Source organism: Furipterus horrens, unplaced genomic scaffold, assembly GCF_987537825.1.
Source record: "Furipterus horrens unplaced genomic scaffold, mFurHor1.1.pri manual_scaffold_2, whole genome shotgun sequence".
Lineage (NCBI taxonomy): Eukaryota > Metazoa > Chordata > Mammalia > Chiroptera > Furipteridae > Furipterus > Furipterus horrens.
The window spans coordinates 62,657,917-62,684,810 of NW_028327172.1; the positions used below are offsets into that span (position 1 = coordinate 62,657,917).

General features: G+C 37.3%; 1 protein-coding gene across 4 annotated transcripts in view; it reads left to right on the forward strand.

Moving 5' to 3' along the window:
• The window catches only part of PRCP (prolylcarboxypeptidase), a 72,345-nt gene extending 47,119 nt beyond the window's left edge, over positions 1-25,226 (forward strand). For all 4 annotated transcript variants that reach the window (XM_090265803.1, XM_090265804.1, XM_090265802.1 and 1 more), the window contains 4 exons: positions 295-467; positions 11,897-12,061; positions 13,427-13,614; positions 24,474-25,226. In XM_090265803.1, the coding sequence (XP_090121929.1) occupies positions 295-467; positions 11,897-12,061; positions 13,427-13,614; positions 24,474-24,690 (743 nt within the window). In that variant the 3' untranslated portion in view covers positions 24,691-25,226. The remainder of the gene's footprint in view (positions 1-294; positions 468-11,896; positions 12,062-13,426; positions 13,615-24,473) is intronic.
• Positions 25,227-26,894: the final 1,668 nt, after the last annotated feature.

Here is a 26,894-nt window from a genome sequence, read left to right on the forward strand (position 1 = left end):
TATTTAGTTGTAGTTTGTGCCTTTTCATTGCTTTATAGTGTTCTACTTTTTTATTTACTTATTTCAATAGTATGTATAAAATGGGATAATTCAGAATATGAATTCTGATAAACTCCATAAGGATAGACAGCTTGTCTATCAGGGATTATCCAGTTACTCTAAAAATATCGATGTTGAAAAAGTATTCTTGGAGAAATGGTATAGTTGAATTTTCTAAAATACCAGGCGAAGAATCTATAAAACTTTGTGTTGAGCAGTGCTTTTTAGGTTTCAACATTGTGATTTTATTCGCAGGTAGTGGCTTGCATTGGCTTTCTGAAGCCCTTCACTTATGTACCCCATTAACAAATTCTCAGGATGTTCAGCTTTTGAAAGATTGGATCTCTGATACCTGGGTATTTCTGGCAATAGTGGACTACCCTTATGAGTGTGACTTTTTACAGCCTTTGCCTGCTTGGCCAATCAAGGTAACAGGAAAATGTTTTTTTAATCACTTTTAATAACATACTTTTCATTTTGTGCATGTGCATTCTCTGCCTTTCAGCATCAGAAGAAATTCCAGTGACAAAGGGTTAGTCAAATGTAGGCAGGAATCCTGACTTCTGTCACTTTCTCATTACCCATCCTTGGACATGTTACCTAACTTTTCCAAACCTCGGTTTCTTCATTTGAATAATGGAAATAAATGCATAGATTACAGAGTTATATGAATTAGAAATAAGACCAATAGTTGCAGTTAATGGAATAATTACCATGTGTCAAGTCCTGTGCTGTGCGCTTTGCATATTCAGCTTATTTAATCTCTGCGATGTATGTGAAACACTAGAGCTATGGAACCCACGGTCAGTGTTTAATGAGTAGCAGCTGCTGTCATAGCACTGTGATTCAGTCACCTGCTTAGGTATTCTAAGTGCTACCTGCATCTTAAAGTGGTGATCCATCTTCAGCAGGGTGGAGTGGAAAGAGCACTGACTCTGGGTCCTTGATCCAGAACTACCATTTACCAGCTGTGTGATCTTGGGCAGGGCTCTCTTTTTCCAGAGCCTCCATGTCTCCTTCTGCCGAACGGGATAATGATACTTACATTCTCCATAGGGTTGTGCTGAGGATCAGATAAAATATTGGATGTGAATACACTCTGGAAAGTGTAAAGACACATTACCCCATAAATTTTAGGGTTCTTGTTTAAAAGTTGATTTTAGGGAGAGAAGGAGGGAGAGAGAGAGAGAGACAGAGAGAAACGTCCATGTGTTGCTCTACTTATTTATGCATTCATCAGTTGATTCTTGTATATGCCCTGACCAGGGTTCAAACCCGCAATCTTGGTGTATCAGTACAATGCTTTAACCAACTGAGTTTACCAAAATTTGTTATTGTATGTGCTGTTTTTAAAACATTTCTTTGTAAAGAACATTACTCTTAGTTTTAAAAACAAAGACTGGCCAACTTGTTGGTTATTACGTTTAGAGGATATAACTGACTGTACAGCTAGAATGAGTGCTGGAAATGTATATATAATTGGTACAAGAACCATGTTTCAAAAGCGCTTTTAATATAACAGTCCCTTTGAACTATTGAATGCACACCTTGTTTAAAAATTTGTAACCCAAATGGAAGAAGGTTATTTGCTATCAGAGATATTTTTCTTCATCTAAAAAGTAGAATGACCACTGAATGTCTTGTACATAGCAGGCCAGAGGTCAACGTGTCTTGAATTAAATTGAATTTTGATAATATAAAGTCATTTAAAAGAGCAGATCTCTCTCATGGTAAGAAAACCCGAATCAAAATAATGAGGAACCAATTAGTCTCCATATATGTCTATGTGCTAATAATGCCTTATCCTTTTACATTGTTTTACTACTTATAAAGCACTTTCATAAACACAGTATAATTTAATCCCAGCAAAAATACTGTGGGGAAAAAGAGGTATAATCCTAGTTTTATGGAGAGGAAATTTAAGCTCAACAAAGAAGTGATGCATGTGGGATTGGAACTCAGGCCTACCACTGTTCAGAGCCTATGATCCACCATGTTGCACTGGAGTAAGACAAGACTTGAAAGGTTTGGGTAGATTGCTGGCCACAGTGTGACAACTATCAGATTTAATTCTGCCCTCTGTATACAAAGTGAGAATTACATCAGCATCTTTATGCCTACCTGAGAACCAATGAATTGTCAGATGGTAAAAACATGGGGAATTCTCCTGTTTTTTGGAACAGTGTTTGGCAAACTATAAAGGACTGGGTTGTAAATATTTTAGGCTTTGCAGGCCATACGGTTGTGTCACAGTTACTAAAATCTAGGTGTCATAAAAAAGTAGAAGAAAGTAGCAATAAATAATATATAAATGAGTGAGGGTGACTGTGTTCCAATAATACTTAACATTTATAAAACAGGCAGTGGGCTGGATTTGGCATGGAGGCTGTAGTTTGCCAACACTGATTTAGAAAAAAAGCTAGAAAAATACAGCTTTTAAGTGTTATTTGTTTATGATTTGGAACAATGAACAGTAACTTTGTTTTCTCCTCATTTCTTTATGTTCCTTTTGAGATATTTTTCTGTTGAGTCTAAATGTAAATGAATATTCCATTTTTTGTCTCTCTTAAATAATCACTCAAAATGAGTACAGTCTATCCCAACCTTCAGTTAATCCTTTAAGCTTCCTCTGTTGTAAGTTTCAAGTACATTGTAATCATTCCTGGAATGTGCCTGTGAGCTCATTCCTGGACCCTCCCTATTGATTAGCATATCAGCAAAATCCAATAAAAGGAAGGTGCTTGCACTGCTCAGTGCTGACCTGCCTGAGCTTGCGGGAGCCCTCCGTTTGTCCCGTTATGTCTGCTGGAATTACTTGCGTGCCCTTGACCACAAAGTACTACAACACCAACCCATCTTTAATCTTTGTTTATATACATTATAAAAGTTCATTTTAAGACAAGGTAACTTTGAATCTGTCCCACAGTCACCTTTTACTTTTTTTATCCAGGACTAGTTCATGTCATTTTCTTAATTATTTCTTACCGACTTTATCCTTCCTTTGACATATTAAGGATTTTTTTATTGCTTATGATATATTTATGATTCTGTTTCACCAAAAATAATCTTCTCTCTTTGCTTCTTGCTTGAGAAACTGACTACATTGGTCTTTAGTTTCATCCTATCTGATTTCAGAATTATTCCACTGCATGTCTCCCTCCCAAACATGTAGCATCAGCTCACTTTCTCTCACGGTTCATTCTGTTTCTCCTTTCTTGACCCCCTCTGTGTTCTCCCAACCCACTAATCCCTGGAACACTACCCAGTTGGGGACCTTTCTTTCACTTGGATAGTTCCATTTAACCAGGACTCCTCCTCCCTCTGATATACGTTCTCCTTTTTAAAGGGCTGACAGCTATCCTTTTTTTTTTAACTTCCATTTTCTTTTATTTTATATTAAATTTATTGAGATAACATTGATTAATATGATTATATAGCTTTCAAGTGTACATTTCTGTGATACATGATATGTATATTGCATTGCATGCCCACCACCTAGAGTCAGATCATGTTCCATCATCATATATTTGGCCCCTTTTCCCCTTTACTACTCCCCCACTCTCCCCCCAGGTAACTAGCATACTGTTATCTGTATCTGTGAGTCTTAGTTTTAGATCCCACTCAGGCTCTCGATGGTGAGATAATAAGTAACAAATGAATTATGGTAAAAAGCAGGTGATTTTCAATTTTGTCTGGACCCTGTACTGTTCTGAAGGGCCCATAGGTAATAACTGAATAGCATTTTTTATGTCAAGTGTCATTCTTTTAAATTTGCTTTCGGACTTCGCACACTCAGGCACCGCTTGCTTTGTTTACTGTTAATAGAAGCTGCAACATTAATGCGCAAATAATCATGGACTTGGCTGATAGAGCACAAGGAAGAGGAGAAAAGGGAAATAGAAAATGCCCTGTAAGTGGACTGCTCTGCCAGCATAAAACTACTTACTAGGACTCTTCTCACCTTAAAGAGCAGTTTTAAAGGATATGTCAGAGTTTATTTATTTTGGAATCATTTTTTTAAATCTGATAACTCACCAAATGTTTTAGCATAGATTTCTGAGCATGCAGATAGATGTTTTGAAGTAATAAGATATAAAATGGGAAACCTCTTCCATTTGTTTTGGTGTCTGACAATGTATGCGGCCCCTCTGGGTGGTTTAAGCGGTTTAGGTGCTTTCTATGAAGAGGGAGCTTTTAGTGACAAAACTAATGTGATTATGTGAGTGAGTGCGAGACGGGTGTTACGAAGCCTTGGAGAATGAAAATCTGCTAGAGAAGCTGAATGTACCTGCCTGACCCTTTCTCTGATGTGGGTGGACCAGACTCTCTGAGAGGAGATTGGACTCCTTTCTTTTAACCTGTCTTCTTTCCTTCCTCTTTTACAAAAATTTCATTGCCCCATATTTCTTTCTCTTATTCAAATGCTTATTCTTATGGGGGAGGCACTTAAAGCTTTTTAGCAAATTCCTATATCTTTTCTTTCTCTGGTGTTCTTGGGCTCAAGGGGCAGAACCTAAATATTTGGGTGCAGAGTTGATTAGTTTGGTACTAAACTTAGAATGTTGCATTATCCACAGGATTTCTACACTCTTAAAAACCAGACTTATTAAAATGGATTCTAATGCTCTTTTTTAGTTTTTCCTGAAAGTTTACTTTTGCTCTAGGAAATATAAAGTGATTTAAATCTATTCATTTCATGCTATTCTTGAGTCTAAAATTAATGTTTTACAGTTCTCTTTTTACTATAGCATAATAAAATTTTTTTATGATTTTATAGTGCCTCAGAATCCTTTCTTTTACCTAAAAAAAAACCAACTTGGAAAAATACAAAGACTATATAAGAATAAAAGAAATTTGTTTAAAAAAAAATAAGCATGAAAATAGTCATAGGAATATAAATGCAGCACAGGCAATATAGTGAATAATATTGTAATAACTATGTATGGTGCCAGGTGGGTACTAGACTTACTGGGGAAATCATTCCTATGTTTGTAAACATCTAACTGCTATGCTATACACCTGACATAATATAAAATAATATTGAATGTTGACTGTAATTGGCAAATAAAAATAAATAAATCATTGAGCAGGTATACTTAAGCACTGTGTGTATTGTTATTTGTTTCATACACTATGACTTCAAAGTTTAGTATGTGTAGTGTACTGGTTATAAATGGAAGCTTCAGAGTGAGTCCGTTTGAATCCCAGCTCTGCCACTACCTGGCTGTGTGGCTTAGGGCTTAGTTTCCTCATCTGCAGAATGGGGATACTAATAGTTGTAATGCTTATTAGGGTCATTAGGAGGATTTATTTTTTTTAAGTGTATTTTATTGATTATGTTATTATAGTTGCCACAGTTTTTCCCCCTTTGCCTCCCTCTGCCCTGTAACCCCTTCCCTCCAGCCATCCTCTCCCTTAAGTTCATGTCCATTTCCTATACTATTTTTAACATCCCTCTATCTATTTTGTTCCTACCAATTATGCTTTCTAATCCCTACACCATTTCCCCCATCCTTCCCATTCCTCCTCCCAGCTGATAACCCTCCAAATGATCTCCATACCTATGATTCTGTTCCTGTTCTGGTTGTTTGCTTAATTTGTTTTTGTTTTTTAGATTCAGTTGCTGATAGTTGTGAATTTGTTGGCTTATTAATATTTATGGTTTTGATGATCTTCTTTTTCTTAAATAAGTTCCTGTAATATTTTATATAATAATGGCTCGGTGATTATGAACTCCTTTAGCTTTACCTCGACTGGGAAGCACTTTATCGTCCCTTCCATTCTAAACAATAGCTTTGCTGGATAGAGTAATCTAGGTTATAGGTCCTTGCTTTTCATCACGTTGAATACTTCTTACCAGTCCCTTCTTGCCTGCAAAGTTTCTTTTAAGAAATCTGCTATAGTCTTACAGGTACTCCTTTGTAGGTAACTCTGCTTTTCTCTTGCTGCTTTTAAGAACCTCTCTTTATCTTTGGCATTTGAATTATGATGTATCATGGTGTGGTCCTCTTTGGGTCCAACTTGTTTGGAACTCTCTGTTCTTCCTGGATTGTATGCCTATTTCTTTTGCCAATTTAAGGAATTTTCTTTCATTGTTTTTTCAAATAAACTTTCAATTTCTTGCTCTTTCTTTTCTTCTGGCACCCCTATGATTCGGATGTTAGTACGTTTAAAAGTTGTCCCAGAGGTTCCTAAACCTGTCTTCATTTTTTTCTTTTTGTTTTTTAATTCATTTTTTTCTTGCTGTTTGATTGATTGCTTTTTCCTTCCTTTTGTTCCAAATCATTGATCTGATTCTCTGCTTCATTCTCTCCACTGTTGGTTCCCTGTAGATTTTTCTTTATTTCACTTAGTGTAATCTTCGTATCTTCCCTTGATTTTTTTTTTTTTTTCGTGCTCAGTTAGTTCTTTGAGCATCCTGATCAACAATGTTTTGAACTTTGCATCTGATACGTTGACTTTCTCTGTTTCATTTAGTTCTTTTTCTGGTGTTCTATTCTGTTTTTTCATTTGGGCCATATTTTTTGGTCTCTTCAATTTGGCATCCTCCCTGCATTTGTTTCTGTGTATTTGGTAGAACTGCTTTCACTCCCTGTCTTAGTAGCATGACCTGTGTAGAGAAAGCACCTATAAATTGTGTGTGGCCAAGCCTTAGGGAATTGCCATGGCAGGGCACCTACTTTATCCCTTTGTGGCTGTGTGGGGAGGACTCTAAGAGGGGGCAATGCTACTGCTTGGCTTCTGGAGGTTTGCCTGGCACTTGCTTCATTTCCAGTCACTTCCCCCACTTCCCCTGTGCAACTGGTGCCCTTCCAGCTGCTGTCCTGGTGGTGAATCCCAGAGGCGGTAGGTCGGTGTACATTCTAATTCTGTGTGGGCCCTTTAAAGTGGCAAAAATCCAACAGTTTCTTCTGCTGCCCTGACCCCCACTGGTTTTTATAGCCAGAGGTAATGGGGATTTATCTTCCCAGTGCTGTCTGTCCTGTGGCTAGGATTGCTCGCTCCCAAGGTATCCCTCCCCATTTTTATCCACCACATGTGAATGTGGGATTGTCCGTTTTGCTGCTGCCTCTCTGCCTGTCTGTGTAACTCTGCCCCTTCTACCCATCTGGATGAATGTGGCCCTTAGTTATTAGACTTACATACAGCTAGATTTTCTGATGGTTCTGGGTGTTTTTGTTGTTGTTGTTGTTGTTTTTGGTTTTTGTTTGTTTGTTTGTTTTTTTAGATATGGTTGTAATTCTTTCTGTGGTTGAGAGGAGGTGAAGCATGACTACCTACACCTCTGTCTTAACTGGAAGTCCCCATAGGACCAGGTGACCTATTGTTATTATATAATATTAGGGAGACAGTTTTTAAATTCTGAAATTCCTCTGTGAAATGGGGACTGTCATTATGTGTTTCTCCCTGGGTCATTGTAGGGAAATTACCTGACCTCAAGGAACATTCAATAGTTGTACTAGCAGCCTCAGCCTCAGCCTCAGCTGCTCCCATATCACTGAATTTATGGCCTTATGCAGTGTCTCATGTAGAAATTGTTTAGAAGAGGCTGTCTGTTAGTGTCCACAAAATAAATAGAAAATAATAGTACAGGGCTAACTTCGTGTTGAGTATTTTGGGTGAAAGTGGTTGGCAGGGACTCTTCTTCTCTTGTTGTCTGATTAGGTCATAGCCCCCAAGTAAACAATCAACAAACTAAGTGCTTGCCCTTATCAAGTGAGTAATGTCTGCAAATGATCTGGCTTAAGCTATAATATTTACATGAGTTTGGGCTAAAAATTCCAATATTTGTGTTTGACTTATAAACATGGCAATTTCATAGGGTTCAACTTTATATTTGTATGTTTTGTGCATCCTATAGATCTTTAATGAAAGTATTATGTGACTATCCCCTTTTGAATTACCACAGTCTGAATAAATATGGGAGTAGTGCTAGGGTTTTGTTGGTATAACTTTAGCATTTTTTGGAAAGATTTATTTACTCTTTGCTACCAAAATTGTTAGGAAATATATAAAGATTGTGTTTTTTATGCTAGAGGATAATGCTTGGGCTTAAAGTCTCTTGAGTTAGGAAGGAATTTTTGAACCACCTACAATAACTAAATTTCCTTAATAAATTTGCAAATATTTTACAAAAATATTTTAAGTGATACTTTTATGGCTTCCTACCCAGTATATGGGTAGACTTACAAATGAATACTTCCTTTCTATAAGGCAATTTTGAAAATGTTTTATTGTTTATGCTATTACAGTTGTCCCAATTTTTCCAGCTTTTCTCCCCTTCACTCAGCCTGTCCTCTATAAGGAAATTTGATGAGATGTTGCAAAGACCTTAAAATTTTTATTTCCTTTGAACCAGTACTTCCTCTGAGAATTTATCTCAAGAAAACAATTAAGGATATATATATAAACATTTAACCTTATTTGTAATAATGAATGATTGAGAATTATACCAATGACCAGTTGTAGGGTTTATTCATCTTTTCCTCAGCTCCCCACCCTGATTCCTCCCCTGTGGGTTTTCTCATTCTGGTCAGTGTCCTTCTTAAAGTGTGGTGCTCAGAACTGGACCCAGCACTCCAACAGTGCACTGACCTCACAGGGTACAGCGGGCCCAGGGTTGCCTTTAATCTGGACATGGAATTTGTCATCAGAGGCCAAGTTTCTGAGCATCATCTACTTTCTCTTTGTGTACCTGGGGCTGCTGAAACCCAAGTATTGTCAACCGGTGCTAGTCCCCAGCCATGCTTGTGTCTTTTAACTGCCATTTTCAGATGGCGATTCATGGGGTTCCCATTTCTCTGCCTGACAGAGTTCTAGCACTGAGAGGGGATCTGATGGCAACACGTGAGTCACAGTCACTTGCTACTGTTCTTTTCCAGAGTTTGAGGCCACTCGTTGCTGCAAGTCAGCACCCCTGTCCCCTGTGCCCAGCTTGTATCGTCTGCCTGCCTCATCTCCCATGCTGTGCTTGAACATAGTGATCTTCTCTGCATTCCCTGTGTCTCCTCTGTAGTTTTGTGCTGCATTTTGAAAGAGCTGAATTCACCGCTGGTGTCCACTTCCGTGAAAGAATGCTGATCAACTGTTGGAAATAGTTAATTTAATAAATTCTGTGATAGGTTCTTGATTTCCATATTTTCTTAGGTATTTCTGATTGGCATATTCTCAGGGATGTTTTCTGAGAAAAGTGCTATGCAATCAGGTATTTTTTGACTCATCACTTCCTAACTCTTTTAGGCTTAATAGGTTCATGAAACTCTCAGTTAACACAATTCTGTTTCTCTGTGTGCACACTAAACCCTGGTGTATGGCCTCATAATTATTTTTTTAAAGTACAGAATCCAGTATCCAGTTATTTGGACATCTTAATTTCTGACTTTTCTCACAATCAATATTTCCAAAAACTTCCTGGGAATAGTGCATACTCCATCTCCGTTTGGGATAGTCACATTGAGTTGAGCATGTAAAAGGCTCTGAGGAATTCCACAGTCAAGAAAACTGTTCACATTTGCTAATACATTTCTTAAAATTGAGTATGAAACAAACTTTTTCCCCACGAAGTATCATTTAACATTACATAGAAATATACATTTGGGGAGAGGCATTTAATTCTTTCTATGATTCTTTTTCTCTGTCTTTTCAAGTTTCCCTTTTTTACCAGGGAAGTGTTGCTGGAAGCTAGTCCTAGGCAGGACTGTGCTGAGAAGCTGTTGGCTTGTGGGCATTTACCTCCTCTCTCAGTGTCCTCCTTTCCTGGTGAGAGCACATCCCCAACCCAGGCCTGGTTGCTCCTGCTGCTCAGAATTTCTTTCTAAAGTGGGGTAACAAGTTCTTTTTTTCCAGGCTTCTTTTCCAGATGCATTGCATAATTGGTAAGATGTGTATTTCATAACCAGAAAGACTGGTGTTGAAGCTAGGTCCTACCATTTACTAGCTGGATGGCCTTGAATAAAGTGATCTAACCTAAGAACTAGTTTCTTCATGTAAAATAGTGTGGACAATAACACTTCTGATAGGATTGTTTGAGGATTAAGTGATGTAATGGTTGTAAACCCAGGGCTCAGTAATAAGTAGCAATTGTTATGCAGCTATGATTCCGTGCCTATGATTTCCTCACAACCTTTTCTTGAGAAAAAATTTAAGTATAAAATACTTGAATAGGTTGAACAGTAAACACCCAAAAACTTACCACCTAAATTCTATAAATAATATTTTGCTATATTTGATATATCATATGTATATATATTCACCTATCAATCCTTCTATCTAGTCTTCAAGGCGGTTTGACGTTGTAGTCAACACCGGCAACTCCTGCGGCGCACCTGAAGCCAAGCTGTATTGACTCCGTCTTTCCCTTGGACCCTTCAGCTGCGAAGAGAGGGGGGGTCTGCTGCATGGGCAACAGCAGACCCTCCATATCACCCTGCCCAGGCTCTGTAGCTTCAGCTTCACTGGAGAGGACACTCCAGCATCATCGCAAGATGTCGATTCAACACGGGAGGAGACAGATACCGTGTCACTCCCGAGTCGGACTGCACGGCCATTCTCAGCGGTGCAGATAGACTCTTGAGAAGCTACACCATCGTCTCTCGAGACGGACGGCTGCCGATATAGTCTTCATTCCATTTTATTATTAAATGCATAGTTGCAGCCTTGGCTGGTGTGGCTCAGTGGATTGAATGCTGGCCTGCAAACAAAGGGTCACTGGTTCAATTCCCAGTCAGGGCACATGCTGGGTTGCAGACCAGGTCCCCAGGCAGGGGTGCATGAGAGGCAGCCACACATTGATGTGTCTCTCCCTCTCTTTCTCCTTCCCTCCCCCTCTCTAAAAATAAATAAATACAGTCTTTAAAAAATAAAATAAGTTGCAGATATCAATACATTTTTTTCATTAGCTCTAATTTCATTGAGTTCAATATGTGCTTATGATTTTTAAAAAATTTATATACAGTAAAATGTACAAATTGTAAATGTACTATATGTTATGTAACCCAGACCCTTATAAGGATATGGAATATTTACATACCGCCAAAATGTTGCATGTCCCTCTCTAGTCAGTCTCTGCCTTCACTCCCAAACCTGAGGATTGTCTTTGTTTTTTATGTTGGAATTTCAGGTACTGATTATAGCCAAGTAATGGGAGTATTTGGGAGCTGGAGAGCTGTTTGATCTGCTTATCACATCGCAGACATTGGAGCTTGGTGTAGTTTTTCCATAAGAAATTTTATAAATTTTGTATATTTATAAAAATGTAGCCATTCATCCAGCAAACATTTAGTTGCTAGATATCTTGCTAAGTAAGTGATGAGGGAGACATTCTGGGGTCAAACGAGTGCTGTATACCAATATAGGCCCCCTGAGAGAAATAGGCACTGGCATAGTGAAGGCATAAGAAGAGAGTGATTTACTGCTCCCTGACTTGAGGGCATAGGCAATGACAGCCTCACGGGGGAGGTGATACTTGAGCTGAGTACTATGGAAGATGAATTGGTATTTGCCAGGCATTAGTGGAGTGGGATAGTGGGAAAAGGGCATTTCAGGTGAGCAAAGGCAAAGAGGAGGAAAGGAGCTTGGTGGGCTGGAAATGGTTTTGCTGGGCTGCAGGAGGTGAAGCTAGAGTTGTAGGTAGGGAGGACTTTGTATGCTAAGCAAATAACTGATTTTGTTTTATACTTTGGGGCGTAATTTAAAAGGTTTACTCGTTTGTGAAGGGATTATAATTCAAAAGAGAAATTGTCAAATAGTGCAAGTGGTTTTATGATCAAATCAAAGTCATGTGGTTTTTTTGTTTTATTACACTATAATTTTATATTTATCTTCTGACTCGCCTCCTTTTTCTCTCTGTAAATGCCAGGTGGTGTGCCAGTATTTGAAAAATCCCCATGTATCGGATGCAGAGTTGCTGCAGAATATTTTCCAAGCTCTGAATGTATATTACAATTATTCAGGCCAGGCAAAATGCCTGAATATGTCAGAGACATCAACTAGCAGTCTGGGAACTCTGGGTTGGAGCTATCAGGTCAGTATGTATAATTTCGCCAACTGGAACTTACTTTTCAGTGATAGGGTTATGCTGTAACAGAGAGTCCACAAGATTTTGTCACCTAACCTGGATCTCAATTTGGTCTCACTCAGCAGCCATGAATTTCCTCATTTATTTATACATGTATTTAATGATCATCAAATATATTTGGAGTACCTAGCATTGGTCAGTCATTCTTCTAGGCTCCAAAGATACAAAGATAAATGAGACATGATCTTACCATCAAATATAGCTTATTGAAAGAGAAATGTAACTAATATTACAATAGATCTTGATAAGTTTTATAAAGGAAGCATTTTATGGACATATACGAAGTCTGTCCGGAAAAAGTCGAGCCATTGTTAGTATAATGAAAACTGTTTACAAGGCATCCACATAACCTGGCAGCCAAGGAGTGGACTGGAATGCACATGCATGAACAGTGACAACTTCACTGTACTAGTCAGTGGGGGTGGTAGACGCCCTTGAGTGAGCATGTGTACTGTGCGGCTGTCACATTCAAAATGAATAACTGAGTAGAGCAACAAATCTGCATCAGATTTTGTATAGCTTGCACATTCCTCCGTGGAAACTATTCAGATGACTCAGAAGCCCGCAGCCATGGGCACCTGGTGACGGGAAGCTTCATCACGACAGCGTGCCCGCTCACACATCACGTCTCGTGCAATTTTTTTGTGAAACATCAAATCATCCAGGTAACTCAGCCTCCCTACAGCCCAGATTTGGTGCCCTGAAACTTCTGGCTTTTCCCAAAACTAAAATCACCTTTGAAAGGGAGGAGATTTCAGATTGTCTATGAGATTCAGGGAAATACAACAGGGCAGCTGATGGTGATTGGGAAAACTGTAAGGTCCCAAGGTGCCTACTTTGAAGGGGACTGAGGTGTCATTGTCCTGTGTATAGTGTTTCTTGTATCTTGTTCAATAAATGTCTCTTTTTCATATTACGTGGCTGGATACCTTCTGGACAGACCTTGTAAAAGAAGGGAAATCGAACTTGACTGTCTCTGAGCCTTTGTTTCTTCATCTGTACAATAAGAATAAGAATAAGAATACTTTCCTTCCGGAGTTGTTTTGAGAATTCAATACAATAATAGATGTGAAAAAAAGGCAATTTACAAAGAAGGAATATATAACTATACCTTCTGCAACTTCTCACCCAAGCCTTTCCGGGAGCAGAGAGAGGTGGTATGGTGTAGGGGTAACACACAGAAGCTCTGAAGCCTGACTGCCTGAGTTCAAACCCTGGCTTTGCTACTCACTAGCTGTATGACCTTGGACAATTTATTTAACTTCTTTGTGCCTTCTTTTCTCACTAGATTCTTCTGGTTTGCTTTCTCAGGCCTGCACAGAAATGGTTGTGCCCATTTGTACGAATGGTGTTGATGACATGTTTGAACCCCACGCATGGGACTTGAAGGAATTTTCAGATGATTGTTTTAAACAGTGGGGTGTGAAACCAAGGCCCTCCTGGATCACTACTATGTATGGAGGCAAAAACATTAGTTCCCATACCAATATCATTTTCAGGTGAGCTTTTGCTGGTCTAAAGATAAACTTTAGTTGATGGAGACATTTGTAGAATAGCTGAGAAAATAGAACCAGAAAAAATGTTGGACAATAAAATAATATGGAATATACCCAGTGGTGTCCTGTTTTTCTGTTCCTTGAAAGATAGAGGGTGCTGAGAAGAGATATGATTTTACACTGTATTACCAACATGCTTTTAGGATTAAAAACAATTACGGCAGCAAAATTAAAATGTTTTAAAAAGCTCCCAGCACAAAATGAAGCATCCTCTGTTTTCACTTTGTCTTAGTTTTGTTACTTTTGTTATTAATGGTAATAAAAACTTTTTAATATCCAACAAACAACTTTTGAAGTTCCCAACCTATTCTGTTCCAAGCATTATATTAGGCACTTGAAATAAATTACCTAAAATTGAACCCTCACAATAATTCTGTGAAATAGTTATTACAGTTTTTTCTTTTTAAACTGAGCAGGAAAGTGAGGATCACTGTGTTCAGGCATTTGCCAGAGCTCATCCTACTTTGTTTTAGTAACTAAGAAAGCCAGATTTCAACCTTGGCCTGTTTAACCACAAAAATCCTGTTTGTTCTTCCAAGTTACACTGCTCCTATAGTGACATATTTGGTATTGGTTTACATCAGAGTTATGTGAGTAGACTCTATGAGTAGGTGATTATGACTTCAATATTTCCATGTTTTGGCTTATACATCAGGTTTTCAGCTATTAAGAACAGCAACCAGTTAATCAAAAAATTTCCCAAATCTATATGGAAATAGTTGAGAGATACCCATACATAGTTCTTAACCTATAGCTGTTGTTTAAATTGTATTGAATAAATGTCATTCTTTTACAAGCTCTTATAAACAAGAGTCAAATTTGGCCTTTGGGACATGCTCAATACTTAAGAGTGAGGAGTGCTGTTCTGACTGAAGGACCACTGTCTGGGTTTAGGCCCATAGCGCTGCCCACTTTGCAGTCTATCTTACTAGGTTAATGCTATCTTCTCTCCCAATAGGGTACCTACCCAAAATAGAAGTTGAAACACTTTTATGAAAAAGTTAAAGATTCTTTGTTTAATTTCCTTAATGTTCCTTGTTTTCAGTAGGATTCTTGACAGCTATAGTTTTCAGCTCATCCTTAAAAAGGTGACAGGGAATTTAAGGAAACTGTGCCAGATTTGGGTGTTTGAAATTAGGGAAATGTGAAAGGACTAAGAGGACTGAGAAAAAGCTTAAATACAAGCCTAGTGTCTCTGAGTTCATCTCTGTTTCTCAGAGGAGGAAGCACTTTGTCATTTTCTTGTTTTTCTTTAGAAGCTAATCTCTGTGTGGTATGTATGTATGTATGCATGCATGCATGTATTTATTTAATCTTTATTGTATTTTTTTCATTACACCTTATACCCCCATCCCCCAAGCAACCCCCACACTGTTGTCCATGCCTGTTAGTCCTTTTTCCTTCTTGCTCAATCCCGCAACCCCCTCCCCTCCCCCCACTAGCTGTCATTCTGCTCTCCATCTGTGAGTCTGTCCCCATTTTCTTTGTTAGTTCAATTTGTTCATTAGGTTCCACATATGAGCGAAATCATATATGGTATTTGTCTCTCTCTGACTGGCATAATGTTCTTCAGGTCCATCCATACTGTCTCAAAGGGCAAAATTTTCTTCTTTTTTATGATGAAGTAGTAGTGCATCGTGTTGTTTTATCCACTCATCTACTGATGCGCACTTGGGCTGCTTCCATATCTTGGCAATTGTAAATAACACTGCAGTGAACATGGGCTGCGTATGTTCTTTCGAATTAGTGTTTTGAGTTCCTTCATATATATTCCCAGAAGTGAGATAACTGGGTCAGAAGGCAGATTCATTTTTAGTTTTTTGAAGTATCTCCATACTGCTTTCCACAGTGGCTGCACCAGTCTGCCTTCCCACCAACAGTGCAGTAGGGTTCCCTTTTCACTACATTCTTGTGAGCACTTGTTGTTTGTTGATTTGTTGATGGCCATTCTGACTGGTGTCAGATGGTATCTCATTGTGGTTTAAATTTGCATTTCTCTGATGATTAGTGACCTTGAGCATCTTTTCATATGCCTATTGGCCATCTCTATGTCCTCCTTAAAGAAGTCTTTTCAAGTCCTTTGCCTATTTTTTAATTGGGTCATTAGATTTTTTGGTGTTGAGTTTTGTAAATACTTTATAAATTTTGGATATTAACCCCTTATCAGATGTATTGGCAAATATTTTTTTCCATTCTGTGGGTTGTCTTTTTCATTTTGTTGATGGTTTCCTTTGCTGTGCAGAAACTTTTTAGTTTGATGTAGTCACATTTGTTTATTTTTTCTTTTGTTTCTCTTACCCAGGGAGATATATGCAATAAAAAATTGCTACAAACAGGTCCAGGATTTTGCTGCCTATCTTTTCTTCTAGGATTTTTATGGTTTCTGGTCTAATATTTACATCTTTGATCCATTTTTAATGTATTCTCTGTGTGGTGTAAGAAGGTGGTCTAGTTTCATTTTTCTTCATGTAACTGTCCAATGTTCCCAACACCATTTATTGAATAAATTATTTTTAGCTCATTGTATGTGCTTGCTTCCTCAGTTGAATATTAATTGACTATAAAGTTTTATTTCTGGACTTTCTATTCTGTTCTGTTAATCTGTGTGTCTGTTTTTATGCCAGTACCATGCTGTTTTGATTACTATGTCCTTATAGTACAGTTTGATATTAGGTAGCATGATTCTTCCAACTTTGTTTTTCTTTCTCAGGATCACTGTTTTTGCTCATTGAGTATGATGTTAGCTGTGGATTTATCATATATGGCCTTTATTACATTGAGTTATGTTTCCTCTATTTTTACTTTGCTGAGAGTTTTTATCATAAATAGGTGCTGGATTTTATCAGATGCTTTTTCTGCATTTACTGATATGAACATGTGGTTTTTATCATTCATTTTGTTTATGTGATGTATCCCATTTATTGATTTGTGGATATTGTACCAGCCTTGTATCTCAGGAATAAATCCCACTTGATCATGATGTATGATCTTTTTAATGTATGCTGTATCTGGTTTGCTAATATTTTGTTGAAGATTTTAGCATCTATTTTCATCAGATATTGGACTACAATTTTCTTTTCTTAGTAGTGTCTGTATTGGTTTCAGATTTAGGATAATTCTAGCTTTGTAAAATGAGCTTGGGATTTCTTCTTTCCTTGGATTAAAAAAAAAAAAAAAGTTTGAGAGGAATGCGTGTTAGTTCTTCTTTGAATGTGTTTGGTAAAATTTACCTGCGAAGCCATCCAGTCCAAGGCTTTTGTTTGTTGGGAGTTTTTGATCACTGCTTCAATTTCACTAGGTATAATCTGTCTATTCAGATTCTCTGATTCTTCCAGATTCAGTTTTAGAAGACTGTATATTTCTATGAGTTTATTCATTTCTTCCAAATTGTTCAATTTGTTGGCATGTAGTTGTTTGTAATACTTTGTTACAGTCCTTTATATTTCTTTGGGTCAGTTATTACTTCTCTTCCGTTTTTTATTTTATTTACGTGGGGCATTTCTCTCTCTTTTTGTTGAGTCTGGTTAAAGGATTGTCGATCTTTTTTATCTTTTCAAAGAACCCTCTCTTGGTCTCATTGATCTTTTGTATTTTTTTAGACTATTTTATTTATTTCCGTTCTGATCTGTATTATTTCTTTTTTCCTACTGACTTTGGGCTTTGTTTTTGTTTTTTTTCCTGGTTCCATTAAGTGTAAAGTTAGATTTTTTTTTTTTTAGCTTTTTCTTGTTTTCTAAGATAGGCCTGTAATGCTGTGAATTTCCCTCTGAGACCTGCTTTTGTTGTGTTCCGTAGATTTTGGGTTGTGTTTTCATTAGTTTCAGGGTAACTTTTGATATCTTCTTTGATGTCCTGTTAACCCATTCATTGTTTACTAACATGTTATCTAGCCTCCATGACTGTGTATTTTTCAGTTTTTTTCTTGTGGTAGATTTTTAGCTTCATACCATTATGGTCAGAGAAGATGCTTGATATGATTTTAATCTTCTTAAATTTATTGAGTCTTATTTTGCGTCCTAATATGTGGTCTATTCTAGAAAATATTCCATGTATGCTTGCAAAGAATGCATATTCTGCTGCATAGGGGTGAAATACTCTGATGACAATCAATTAAATCCATCCAATCTATAGTGTGTTATTTAAGGCCAATATTTCCTTATTGATTTTATCTCTGAAATATTTATCCATTGATATCAGTGGGGTGTTTAAGTCTCCTACTGTGACTGTATTACTGTCGGACTCTTCCTTTATGTTCATCAAGATTTGCTTTATATATTTAGGTGCACCCATATTGGGTTCATAAATATTTACCAGAGTTATATCCTCTTGTTGGATTGCTTCTTTTATCATTATATAGTGTCCTTCTTTGTCTCTTACTATAGCCTTTGTTTTAAAGTCTTTTTTTTCAGATATAAGTATTGCTACCTCATTTTTTCTTTTCATTTCCATTTATGAAATATCTTTTCCAGCCCTTCACTTTCAGTCTGTGTATATCTTTCATTCTGAGGTGGGTCCCTTGGAGACAGCATATATATGGGTCTTGCATTCTTATCCATTCAGCTACCCTGTGTCTTTTGATTGGAGCACCTAAGCCATTTACATTTAAAGTGATTATTGATAGGTACGTGTTTATTGCCATTTTATTCTTTTATCTCTGTTCCTTTTTTGTTTTGTTTTGTTGTTGTTGTGCTTCTTTGCGCTGCTGCTTCTTCTCTTCCTCCTCCTTCTTTATTCCTTATTTTTCTTCTTTCTTCCTCCTCCTTCTCCTCCTCCTTCTTTAACATTTCTTATAATTCTGGTTTGGTGGTAACAAGCTCCTTTAGCTTTTTCCTGTCTGGAAGCCTCATTATTTTTCCTTCAATTGTAAATGATAGCCTTGCTGGGTAAGTAGTCTTGCTTGCAGGTTTTTGCTTTTCATTGCTTTGAATATTTCAAGCCAATACCTTCTGGTCTGAAATGTTTCTGTTGAGAACTCAGCTGACAGTCTTATGGGAGCTCCCGTGTAGATAATTAACTGCTTTCTTCTTACTGCTTTTAAGATTCTCTCTTTCTCTTTAACCTTTGCCATTTTAATTATAATGTGTTTTGGTGTGGTCCTCTGCGGGTTCATCTAGTTTGGGACTCTGTGCTTCCTGCACTTTTGTAATTATTTTTTCTTTTCGCTACTCTGATTGGGTGTGTTTTTTTTGTCCTTGTCTTCCAAACTACTGATTCGATTCTCTGCTTCATCCGATCTACTTTTTATTTCTTCCTTTGTATTCTTGATGTCAGATATGCTATTGTTCATTTCCAACCTATTCTTTTTCATGGTTCCTATGTCTTTTTTCATGCTTCTATAGTTCTCACTAAGTTCCTTGAGCATCCTTACAATCTTTACTTTGAACTGTATATCTGATAAATTGCTTTCATTTAGCTCTTTTTCTGGAGATTCCTCCTGTTCTTTCATTTCGGATCTGTTTCTTTGTCTCCCCATTTTGGCTGTTTCTTTGTGTTTGTTTTTAATTAACAGATAGAACTGCTATGACTCCCAGTCCTTGTCCAATGTCCTTATGTAGTAGGTGTCCTGTGGGACCAGCTGGTGCAGTGTCCTTGATCTCCTGAGCTGGGTGCTCTAGGAATATCCCTTTTGTGGATTATGAGGGCCCTCCTCTTGAAAATGGGTGTTGATTACTGTTGGCTCATTCGTGTGTGGGATTGACACTCAGCCTTGTTGACTGTGAGGCTCATCCCTGACCATGGGTGCAGGCTGCTGTACAGGTATACTCTCACAATGACTACTTGTTCCAATTTTTGGTTGTAAGACTCCTTTTCATATAGTCTTTAGTTGGTATTTCAGGGTGATTGTTCCCCAATTTATCTGTATTTCCAGTTTGGTCCTGGGAGGAAGTGAGAGCAAAATCCACCTACTCCGCTTCTGTCTTGAAAATACTTGACTGATGGTCAAGTTAATTGCCCAAAATCATGTGTCTAGTAATGGTATAAAACTTAGATCTGTTGACTTAGTTAATTGTTCTTGCCACTACTACACACTGGTGAAGATCAGTCTTTATATATTTATATTAATCATTTATATCAACTCTGCTTTGTCATGAAAATTACTGAAGTGTTTTACATGTTCTTGACCTTGCACACATGTATTTCTAAACCTCTTTTGGGTAGGAAATGCAGTGTTTGGTCAAAGACAACTAGACGTTTACATTCAGTAAATATTTTTATGTCTCATACAATGTGCCAGGTGCTGAAGGTACTGTAATAAATAAAACAGACAAAAATGCCTGTCCCTGGGGAGGTAGATAATAAACAAGACAGTATCTGTAAATATGTTGGGAAGTAGTGCTAAGGAGTAAAATTAAACCAGGGAATAAGGCAATAAAATGTTGAGGTGGGGGGGTGGAGACAGGATTGAAATTTTAGAAGACAGTGACCAAGGAAGACTTCACCAAGGAGTGACTTATTGAAAATGATCTGGGGGGAGGACCTAGATAGCCATGAGTTTGTTGGGGTAACAACACTCCACACAGAGGAGTAAGCAAGGGCAATGGCCTTGAGCAGTAAATGTCCCAGCAGGTTCTCCTCCAGGTACACTAGAGGTCAGTGTGACTGGAATAGTTGATGAGGAAGAGAGTGGCATGAGTTGAAATCAGAGTCCACAGAGAGTCCAGATCATGTAGAGACTTGCAGGTCTTGGTAAGAACTTTGGTTTTTACTTTGGATGAGATGGGGAAACTTGGAGTAACATGCTCTGATTCAGGTTTTAATAGGATCAAATCGCTGCTCTATCAATAGTAGATAGATGAGAGTAGAGGAGGAAGGTCAGTAAAGACTATTCAAGCTAGAAATAATGGTAACTTGGATCAGAGTGGATATGGTGAGAAATGTTCAAATTGTGGATATATTTGATTATGTAGCTGACAAGAATTGTTGACAGATTGGGTGAGAAAGAAATAGAAGATTAAAGAGTGACACCAAACTTTTTGGCCTAAGCAACTTGAAGGACAGGGTTGCCATTAACAGAGATTGGGAAAATAGAGGGAGGGACAGGTTAGGGGTTGGGAGTATCAAGAGTTCCGTTTTAGACCTGGTATTTGAGAACTCTAATTAGACTTCCATGTAAAAATGTCAAGTAGATGATTGAATCTAGGTTCTGAAGTTCAGGAGAAAGGTGCTGGCTAGAGACACTATTTGATAGTTGTCTATTTATAGATTGTACTTTTACATGAGGGTTGTTTTTTTTTTAAGATTTTTATTTATTTTTAGAGAGAGGGGAAGGGAGGGAGAAATAGAGGGAGAGAAACATTGGTGTGTGAAAGATGCATGGATCAACTGCCTCTTGCTCGCCCCCACCTGGAGACCTGGCCTGAAACCCAGGCATGTGCCCTGACTGGGAATCGAACCAGTGACCTCTTGGTTCTCAGGCCAGCACTCAATCCACTGAGCCACACCAGCCAGGGCTAGATGAGGGTTTTTTATGATTATGCAAATTATGGGAATAATTTCATATATCTGATAATATAACCTTGAAGATTTATTTCAGGCTTTGTAACAATATAAACAAAATTGAACATGCATTAAATAAATGTCAGAACATACATAAAAATGTTCAAGTGATACATAGATAAAGATTTTCCAAGAGGTACCATATAAGGGGAATGTAATCTAATACCTACCATGCTATGGCGCAGGTACATAAATCCAGGTACTTTGGTCCCTATTTTATCTTGAGAAATCTAAGCTTTCGTGAGATTAGGAAAATGAGAGGTTGACCTGGGGCTGGAACCCAGGTATGTCTGATCCCAAAGCTGGTGCTCTTTTTAGTCAGCGTCACCCAAGTCAAGAGGGTATGTGCTATTGATTTCCAATAGCAGTCACGTGTCTGTGGAATGTAAACTAGTATAAAATTGAGCATTGGACTGAGGTTGTAAGACCTTAGTTCATCTATCAGATTTGCCATGACTAGCTGAATTATTAGGGTCTTAGTTTTCTCATTTGTAAAATAATTGAAATTAAACCTACCTCCCAGGATTGTTGTAATGGTCAAATGTGAAAGGCTTTGTAAACTCTAAACCAGTCTCTGCATGTGGGAAGTTAGTAATATCAGGGAACAATTTTATTTATAATAGCATCAAGAATGAAATACTTAGGAATAAGCTTAGCAGAAAGAATGTGACATTTATACACTGGAAACTGCAAAATATTCTTGGAAAAAAATTAAAGATATAAATAAATGGAAAGAGACCTCATGTACTTGTGAAAGAGCTAATATTGTTTAGATGTCAATACTCCACAAAAACTGTTGTACAGATTCAGCATAATCTCTATCAAAATCCCAGCTTTTTTTTTTTTAAAGAAATTGACCAGCTCATATGAAGATTTATGTAAAAATGCAAGAGACCCAGAATAGCCAAAACAGTCTAGAAAAGGAAGAACAAATTTGCAGAACTCATATTTCTTGGTTTTGACCTTAACTTCCTGGTTTCAAACTTGTTACAAAGCTAACATATTTAGGCACGCTCTTTCTCTCAGGAGTATACCTGCACCTTTCCCTCTCCTAAGCTTTAAGGGCCACTTCTTTTGCCTCCGTAACATGTTTTCTAAGCCCGTTTCTCCTACAGGTTACTAAATAAGCTTTCTGTATTAAAAAAAAAAAAAAGCTACCACAAACAATACTGTGTTATACTGGCATATAGATCAGTAGAAGAGAGTTGACAGTCTAGAAGTCAATATTTATATGAGTGGTCATTTAATTTTCAGACAAGTTTATTGGGGAAAGAATAGGTTTTTCAAGAAATCATTCTGGGAAAACTGGATATTCACATGCAAAAGAATGAAGTTGGATCCCTATATCATGCCATACAAAAAAATTAACTCAAGATGGGTCAGATGATTTAACTGATAACCTATTTTAAAAATAGGCAGGGATCTGAATAGACATTTTGACAAAGAAGATATACAGTCCAATCAGCACATGAAAAAATGCTCAATACCATAAGTCGTTAGGGACATGTATATCAAAGCCACAATAAGATTCATTTCATACCCATAAAAGCTGTAATTAGGATGTAAAAAAGGTGAAGAGGAATATAGTCTATACTATTGTGATAAGTTTGCATCATGACAGATGATTATTACAATCACTGGGGTGATCACACTGGAAGGTATAAAAATGTTGAATCGTTATATTGAACACCTGAAACTAATATAACTAATATAGTACTGTATACTAACTGTAGTTAAATTTAAAAATGTAAAAAGAAAAAGACAGATAACAAGAGTTGGGGAGGATATAGAGAAATTGGAACCCTCCTGTGCTGTTAATGGAAAATGTAAAATGGTTCAGCCACTTTGGAAAACAGCTTGGTAGTTCTTCATAAGGTTAAGTCACCATATATACCAGAAATTCCATTTTTAGGTATATACCCAAGATAAATGAAAACATGAATTCAAAAACTTGTACATGAATGTTCAGAGGAGCAATATACATAAAAAAGTGGAAACAATGCAAATGTACATCTCATGATTAGATAAATAAAATGTGCCATATTCATACAATGGAATATTTTTTGTCAATAAAAAGAAATAATGTACTGATCCATACTACAACATGGATGAAATCTGGAAAATATTATGCCAAAGTAGAAGAAGCCTGTGACAAAAGACTACCCATTGTATAATCCTATTTATACGAAATGTCCAGAATAGGCAAATCTATAGAGAAAAAAAGTAGATCAGTGGTTGCCTGGGACTGAGAGGGAGGAGTTGGAATGAGGGGAATGGGGATTATTGGTTGCCAGTGAGTATGGGTTTCTTTTGGAGATGATGAAAATGTTCTAAAATTATGGTAATGGTTGTAAAACTATGAATATACAAAAACCATTGAATTGTACATTTTAAATGGGTGAGTTTTGTAGCGAAATATATCTCAATAAAGCTATTAAATATTATTAGGGATGCTCTCTCTGGTTGTACTGGATTTTTACTCAGCTAAACTAAATAGCCTGTTTCAATGACTGACCTATTGACATTCTGAAATGTGTGAACCAGCCAAAATAATAACCTAATAACATTTCCTTAACTTCAAAACTAATGTAAAATGAGGATCTTTGAGTAATAACCAAGTTTTCTGATTCAGATTTGGAGGAATGTTTTTAGTTCTATCACCCTATTTCCCTAAGTACTATATTGCAAGGGAAGTATTATGTGAAAAATGAAAGAGGGCAAAGGGAAAAAATATTGGGACAATATATACACTGAAAAATGTGAGAAAAAAAGGATCTTTTGAAGAGCTAAGAGGTAATTAGCATTTTCACATATGAGAGTTTTTCTTTATCATTTTGATATCTGGGTCCTAGGAAAGAAGTAAACCGGCATTAATTGAGGGACTGCTATGTGCCTCACACTTGTGCTTATTAAGTAAAACATGTAGCATCTGGTTTAACCCATACAACAACCTTATGAGGTTGACCTTGTTATCTCTGTTTCACAGAGGAGCAAGGTCATCTGGCTTTTGAGTGATGAAGCTGGGATTGGAATTAGGTTTCTAAATTCCAATTTTTGGTACAATCTAGATTGATTCGTGGGGCACCACTTTCACTCTTTCGTCCTGTTTTATGCACTTGTTTGCAGAATAATGTAAAACTCCAGTGTGAATCACCTTTCGATATGACAGATTAGGTCCTCAGATCAAATGTCCAGGTTATAAGCTTTAATTTTTGATGTTATGCATGAAATAGGTTTCTTCTATTTTACCTGGATATAGATATGACAAACTAACAATCTTATTTTTTCTTCTTTCCCTCACTTAGCAATGGTGACCTAGACCCATGGTCAGGAGGTGGAGTAACCAAGAATATCACAGACACCTTGGTTGCCATCACTATTCCAGAAGCGGCCCATCATCTAGATCTTCGAGCCAACAATGCCTTCGATCCCATGGCCGTGATATTAGCCCGCTCCTTGGAAGTTAAATACATGAAGCAGTGGATCAGAGATTTCTATGCCAGTCTGAGAAAGAAGCGCTGAGAAACTTTTGGTCATTTTCAGTTTCTTCTTTTAAGTTCATTCCACCCACATACCCATTTACTTTGGTTTTCTACACATAATTACTTTCCCTTGTTTATCACCGGATCTGGTGGGACAAAGGCTGAGATAGAAGGGAAGGAGATGGTGGTGACAGCAGTCATCCCACACCCCAGGTCCTTGCCATCTTTGCACCATTCTGGGAAGAATCTCTTTGTGGCAGCTCTCCCTTATACCATCAGGGCCCTCATAACTGGAGCAGGGTTCCTGACTCCTTTCACAAGAGGAAGAGTCCATCCCTTTGTTTCTCTGCAAGCAGGGATTTCTCTTGGTTTTCAGACTGAAGTCTCTTTGGTCCTTTTGTCATCCCCAACCCATGCCCTCCCAAAAGGAAAAGCAGAAGGTAGATAAAGATGATGTAATTGCAGCTGATAGGAAGGATGTCCGGTGCCAACTTACAGAATAAGAGCCATTTCTTTTGTACTTGATTCAAAGACGTGGAACTGTGCTGTAAATAAAGAATAAGGCTGGACCTCGTACCTGTGTGTTGCTCCTGAAGCTCACTCCAGCTGTTGGAAATGCTGTCTTTACTGGGCTTGGCTGTTTCTGAAAGTCCTTTAATTTCCTCTGTTCCACTTGGCTGCTTTTCTTAGATTTGGAATATTTGCTACTATTGGACTCTTTTTGCTCCATTTCTCTTTGTTTCTAAGGTCGTTTTTATGGGAATTTGGTTACATTTTGGCAGTTTGGGAAATTGACTCTTGCTTTTCCTTTTACATCAGAGCAAGCTTTTTATATACTGTTGTCACTGATGATACTTCAGTATGAAGCCCTTAAAAATTGATGAATCAGCTCTTCAGAAGGTAGAATGTAGTTACATTCTGCTCTTTATTTTTTAAATTTTATTTTCTGGTGGTTGGTGCTGCTGTCACTAAAGCCAGAAGTGTCAGAACATTAAGAGGCGGGTGTGTGAAAACTTTTCTGTATGGCTTCCAAAAGACAAGCTGACTAATTCCTGTGGGCAGCATATTTGACATTAATAAATGACCGAGCTGTTGCTATTTCCAAAGGGTTGGCTTCTTTCAAGCACTTCTTACACTGAAACCTTTCTTCAGAAGAGTTTTTCTAGGATAACAAATAGGGATCAAAACCTTTCAGAGAGACATTAAGTGTTTCTACTCTGTTGAAAGATTTATTCTCCCTTGTTTCTTTGTAATTTTTCTCAAATTTTTTTCAGCCTGAATTGAGAACTTTTTCTGCTTTTTAAAAACTTTACCTTCATCTCGATAATTTCTAAAGCACTTTTTTTTTTTTTTTTTTTTTTTTTTTTTTGGTAAAGTGCATATATAAAGTTAATTCTTGGGTAAGAGACTGAACTATTTCCCTTATTTTCCCTGGCATCTGGGAGGCACAGAAAAATCTTTGTCTGGTTTCAGAAGCCTCTAGTTCTCATTGTAATGAGTTGTCCACCAAAGCGTTTGGTCACTATTTTCATTTCAACATCAGAGAAGAGTCTGCTGGGGTGGGAGTTTAAGGGTCAAAACAATAGTAGTTTCTAGTTTTTATTCTTTGTCAACTAAAAAGTTATATAATGCAGGCTTTATGGGGTTAATAGAGGATATTTTTACTGTTTATTTTAGGATGCTATTGATTTTAGGGTATTTTCCTTGAAACCTTTTTACTTGTTTAAATCTTTAAAATATTTTGCCACTTTATTTAATATTCAATTGTGGATGAATTGCTTTTTTGTGAAGAGAATAATTGCCAAAACTGTCTATTTTTCTGAAAGTATAATTTGGTCATATGTTTTTCTTTATGTACATTTAATGGCAGACGGCAACCTTAATTAAAGTTAGCCTAATTATGCTGAAATTAATATTAAATGGAAAATATTGGAACATCAGATAAACTTTATTTGAAACATCCCTCTAATTAATAGTTGATGCTTTTGAGTGACTAGGAAAGAGAGGCAAAGAGAGTTGAGGTGGTTTTTATATTGTTTTTGTTACTTTACCTCAAGCCAATGGATAAAACTAAGGAAAATTAGAGATCTTTCTTAAGGGTTCTGTAGAATCAAGAGATTATCCAGAGGAGCCAGTGTCTAGTTTAGCATATTAGAGAGGGAAGACACCTCAGATACCCAGGCTGACCCCATCTTTTGTAGGTGGATGGTATTATGGCACAGAGAGAAGGAACTTGGGTAAGGC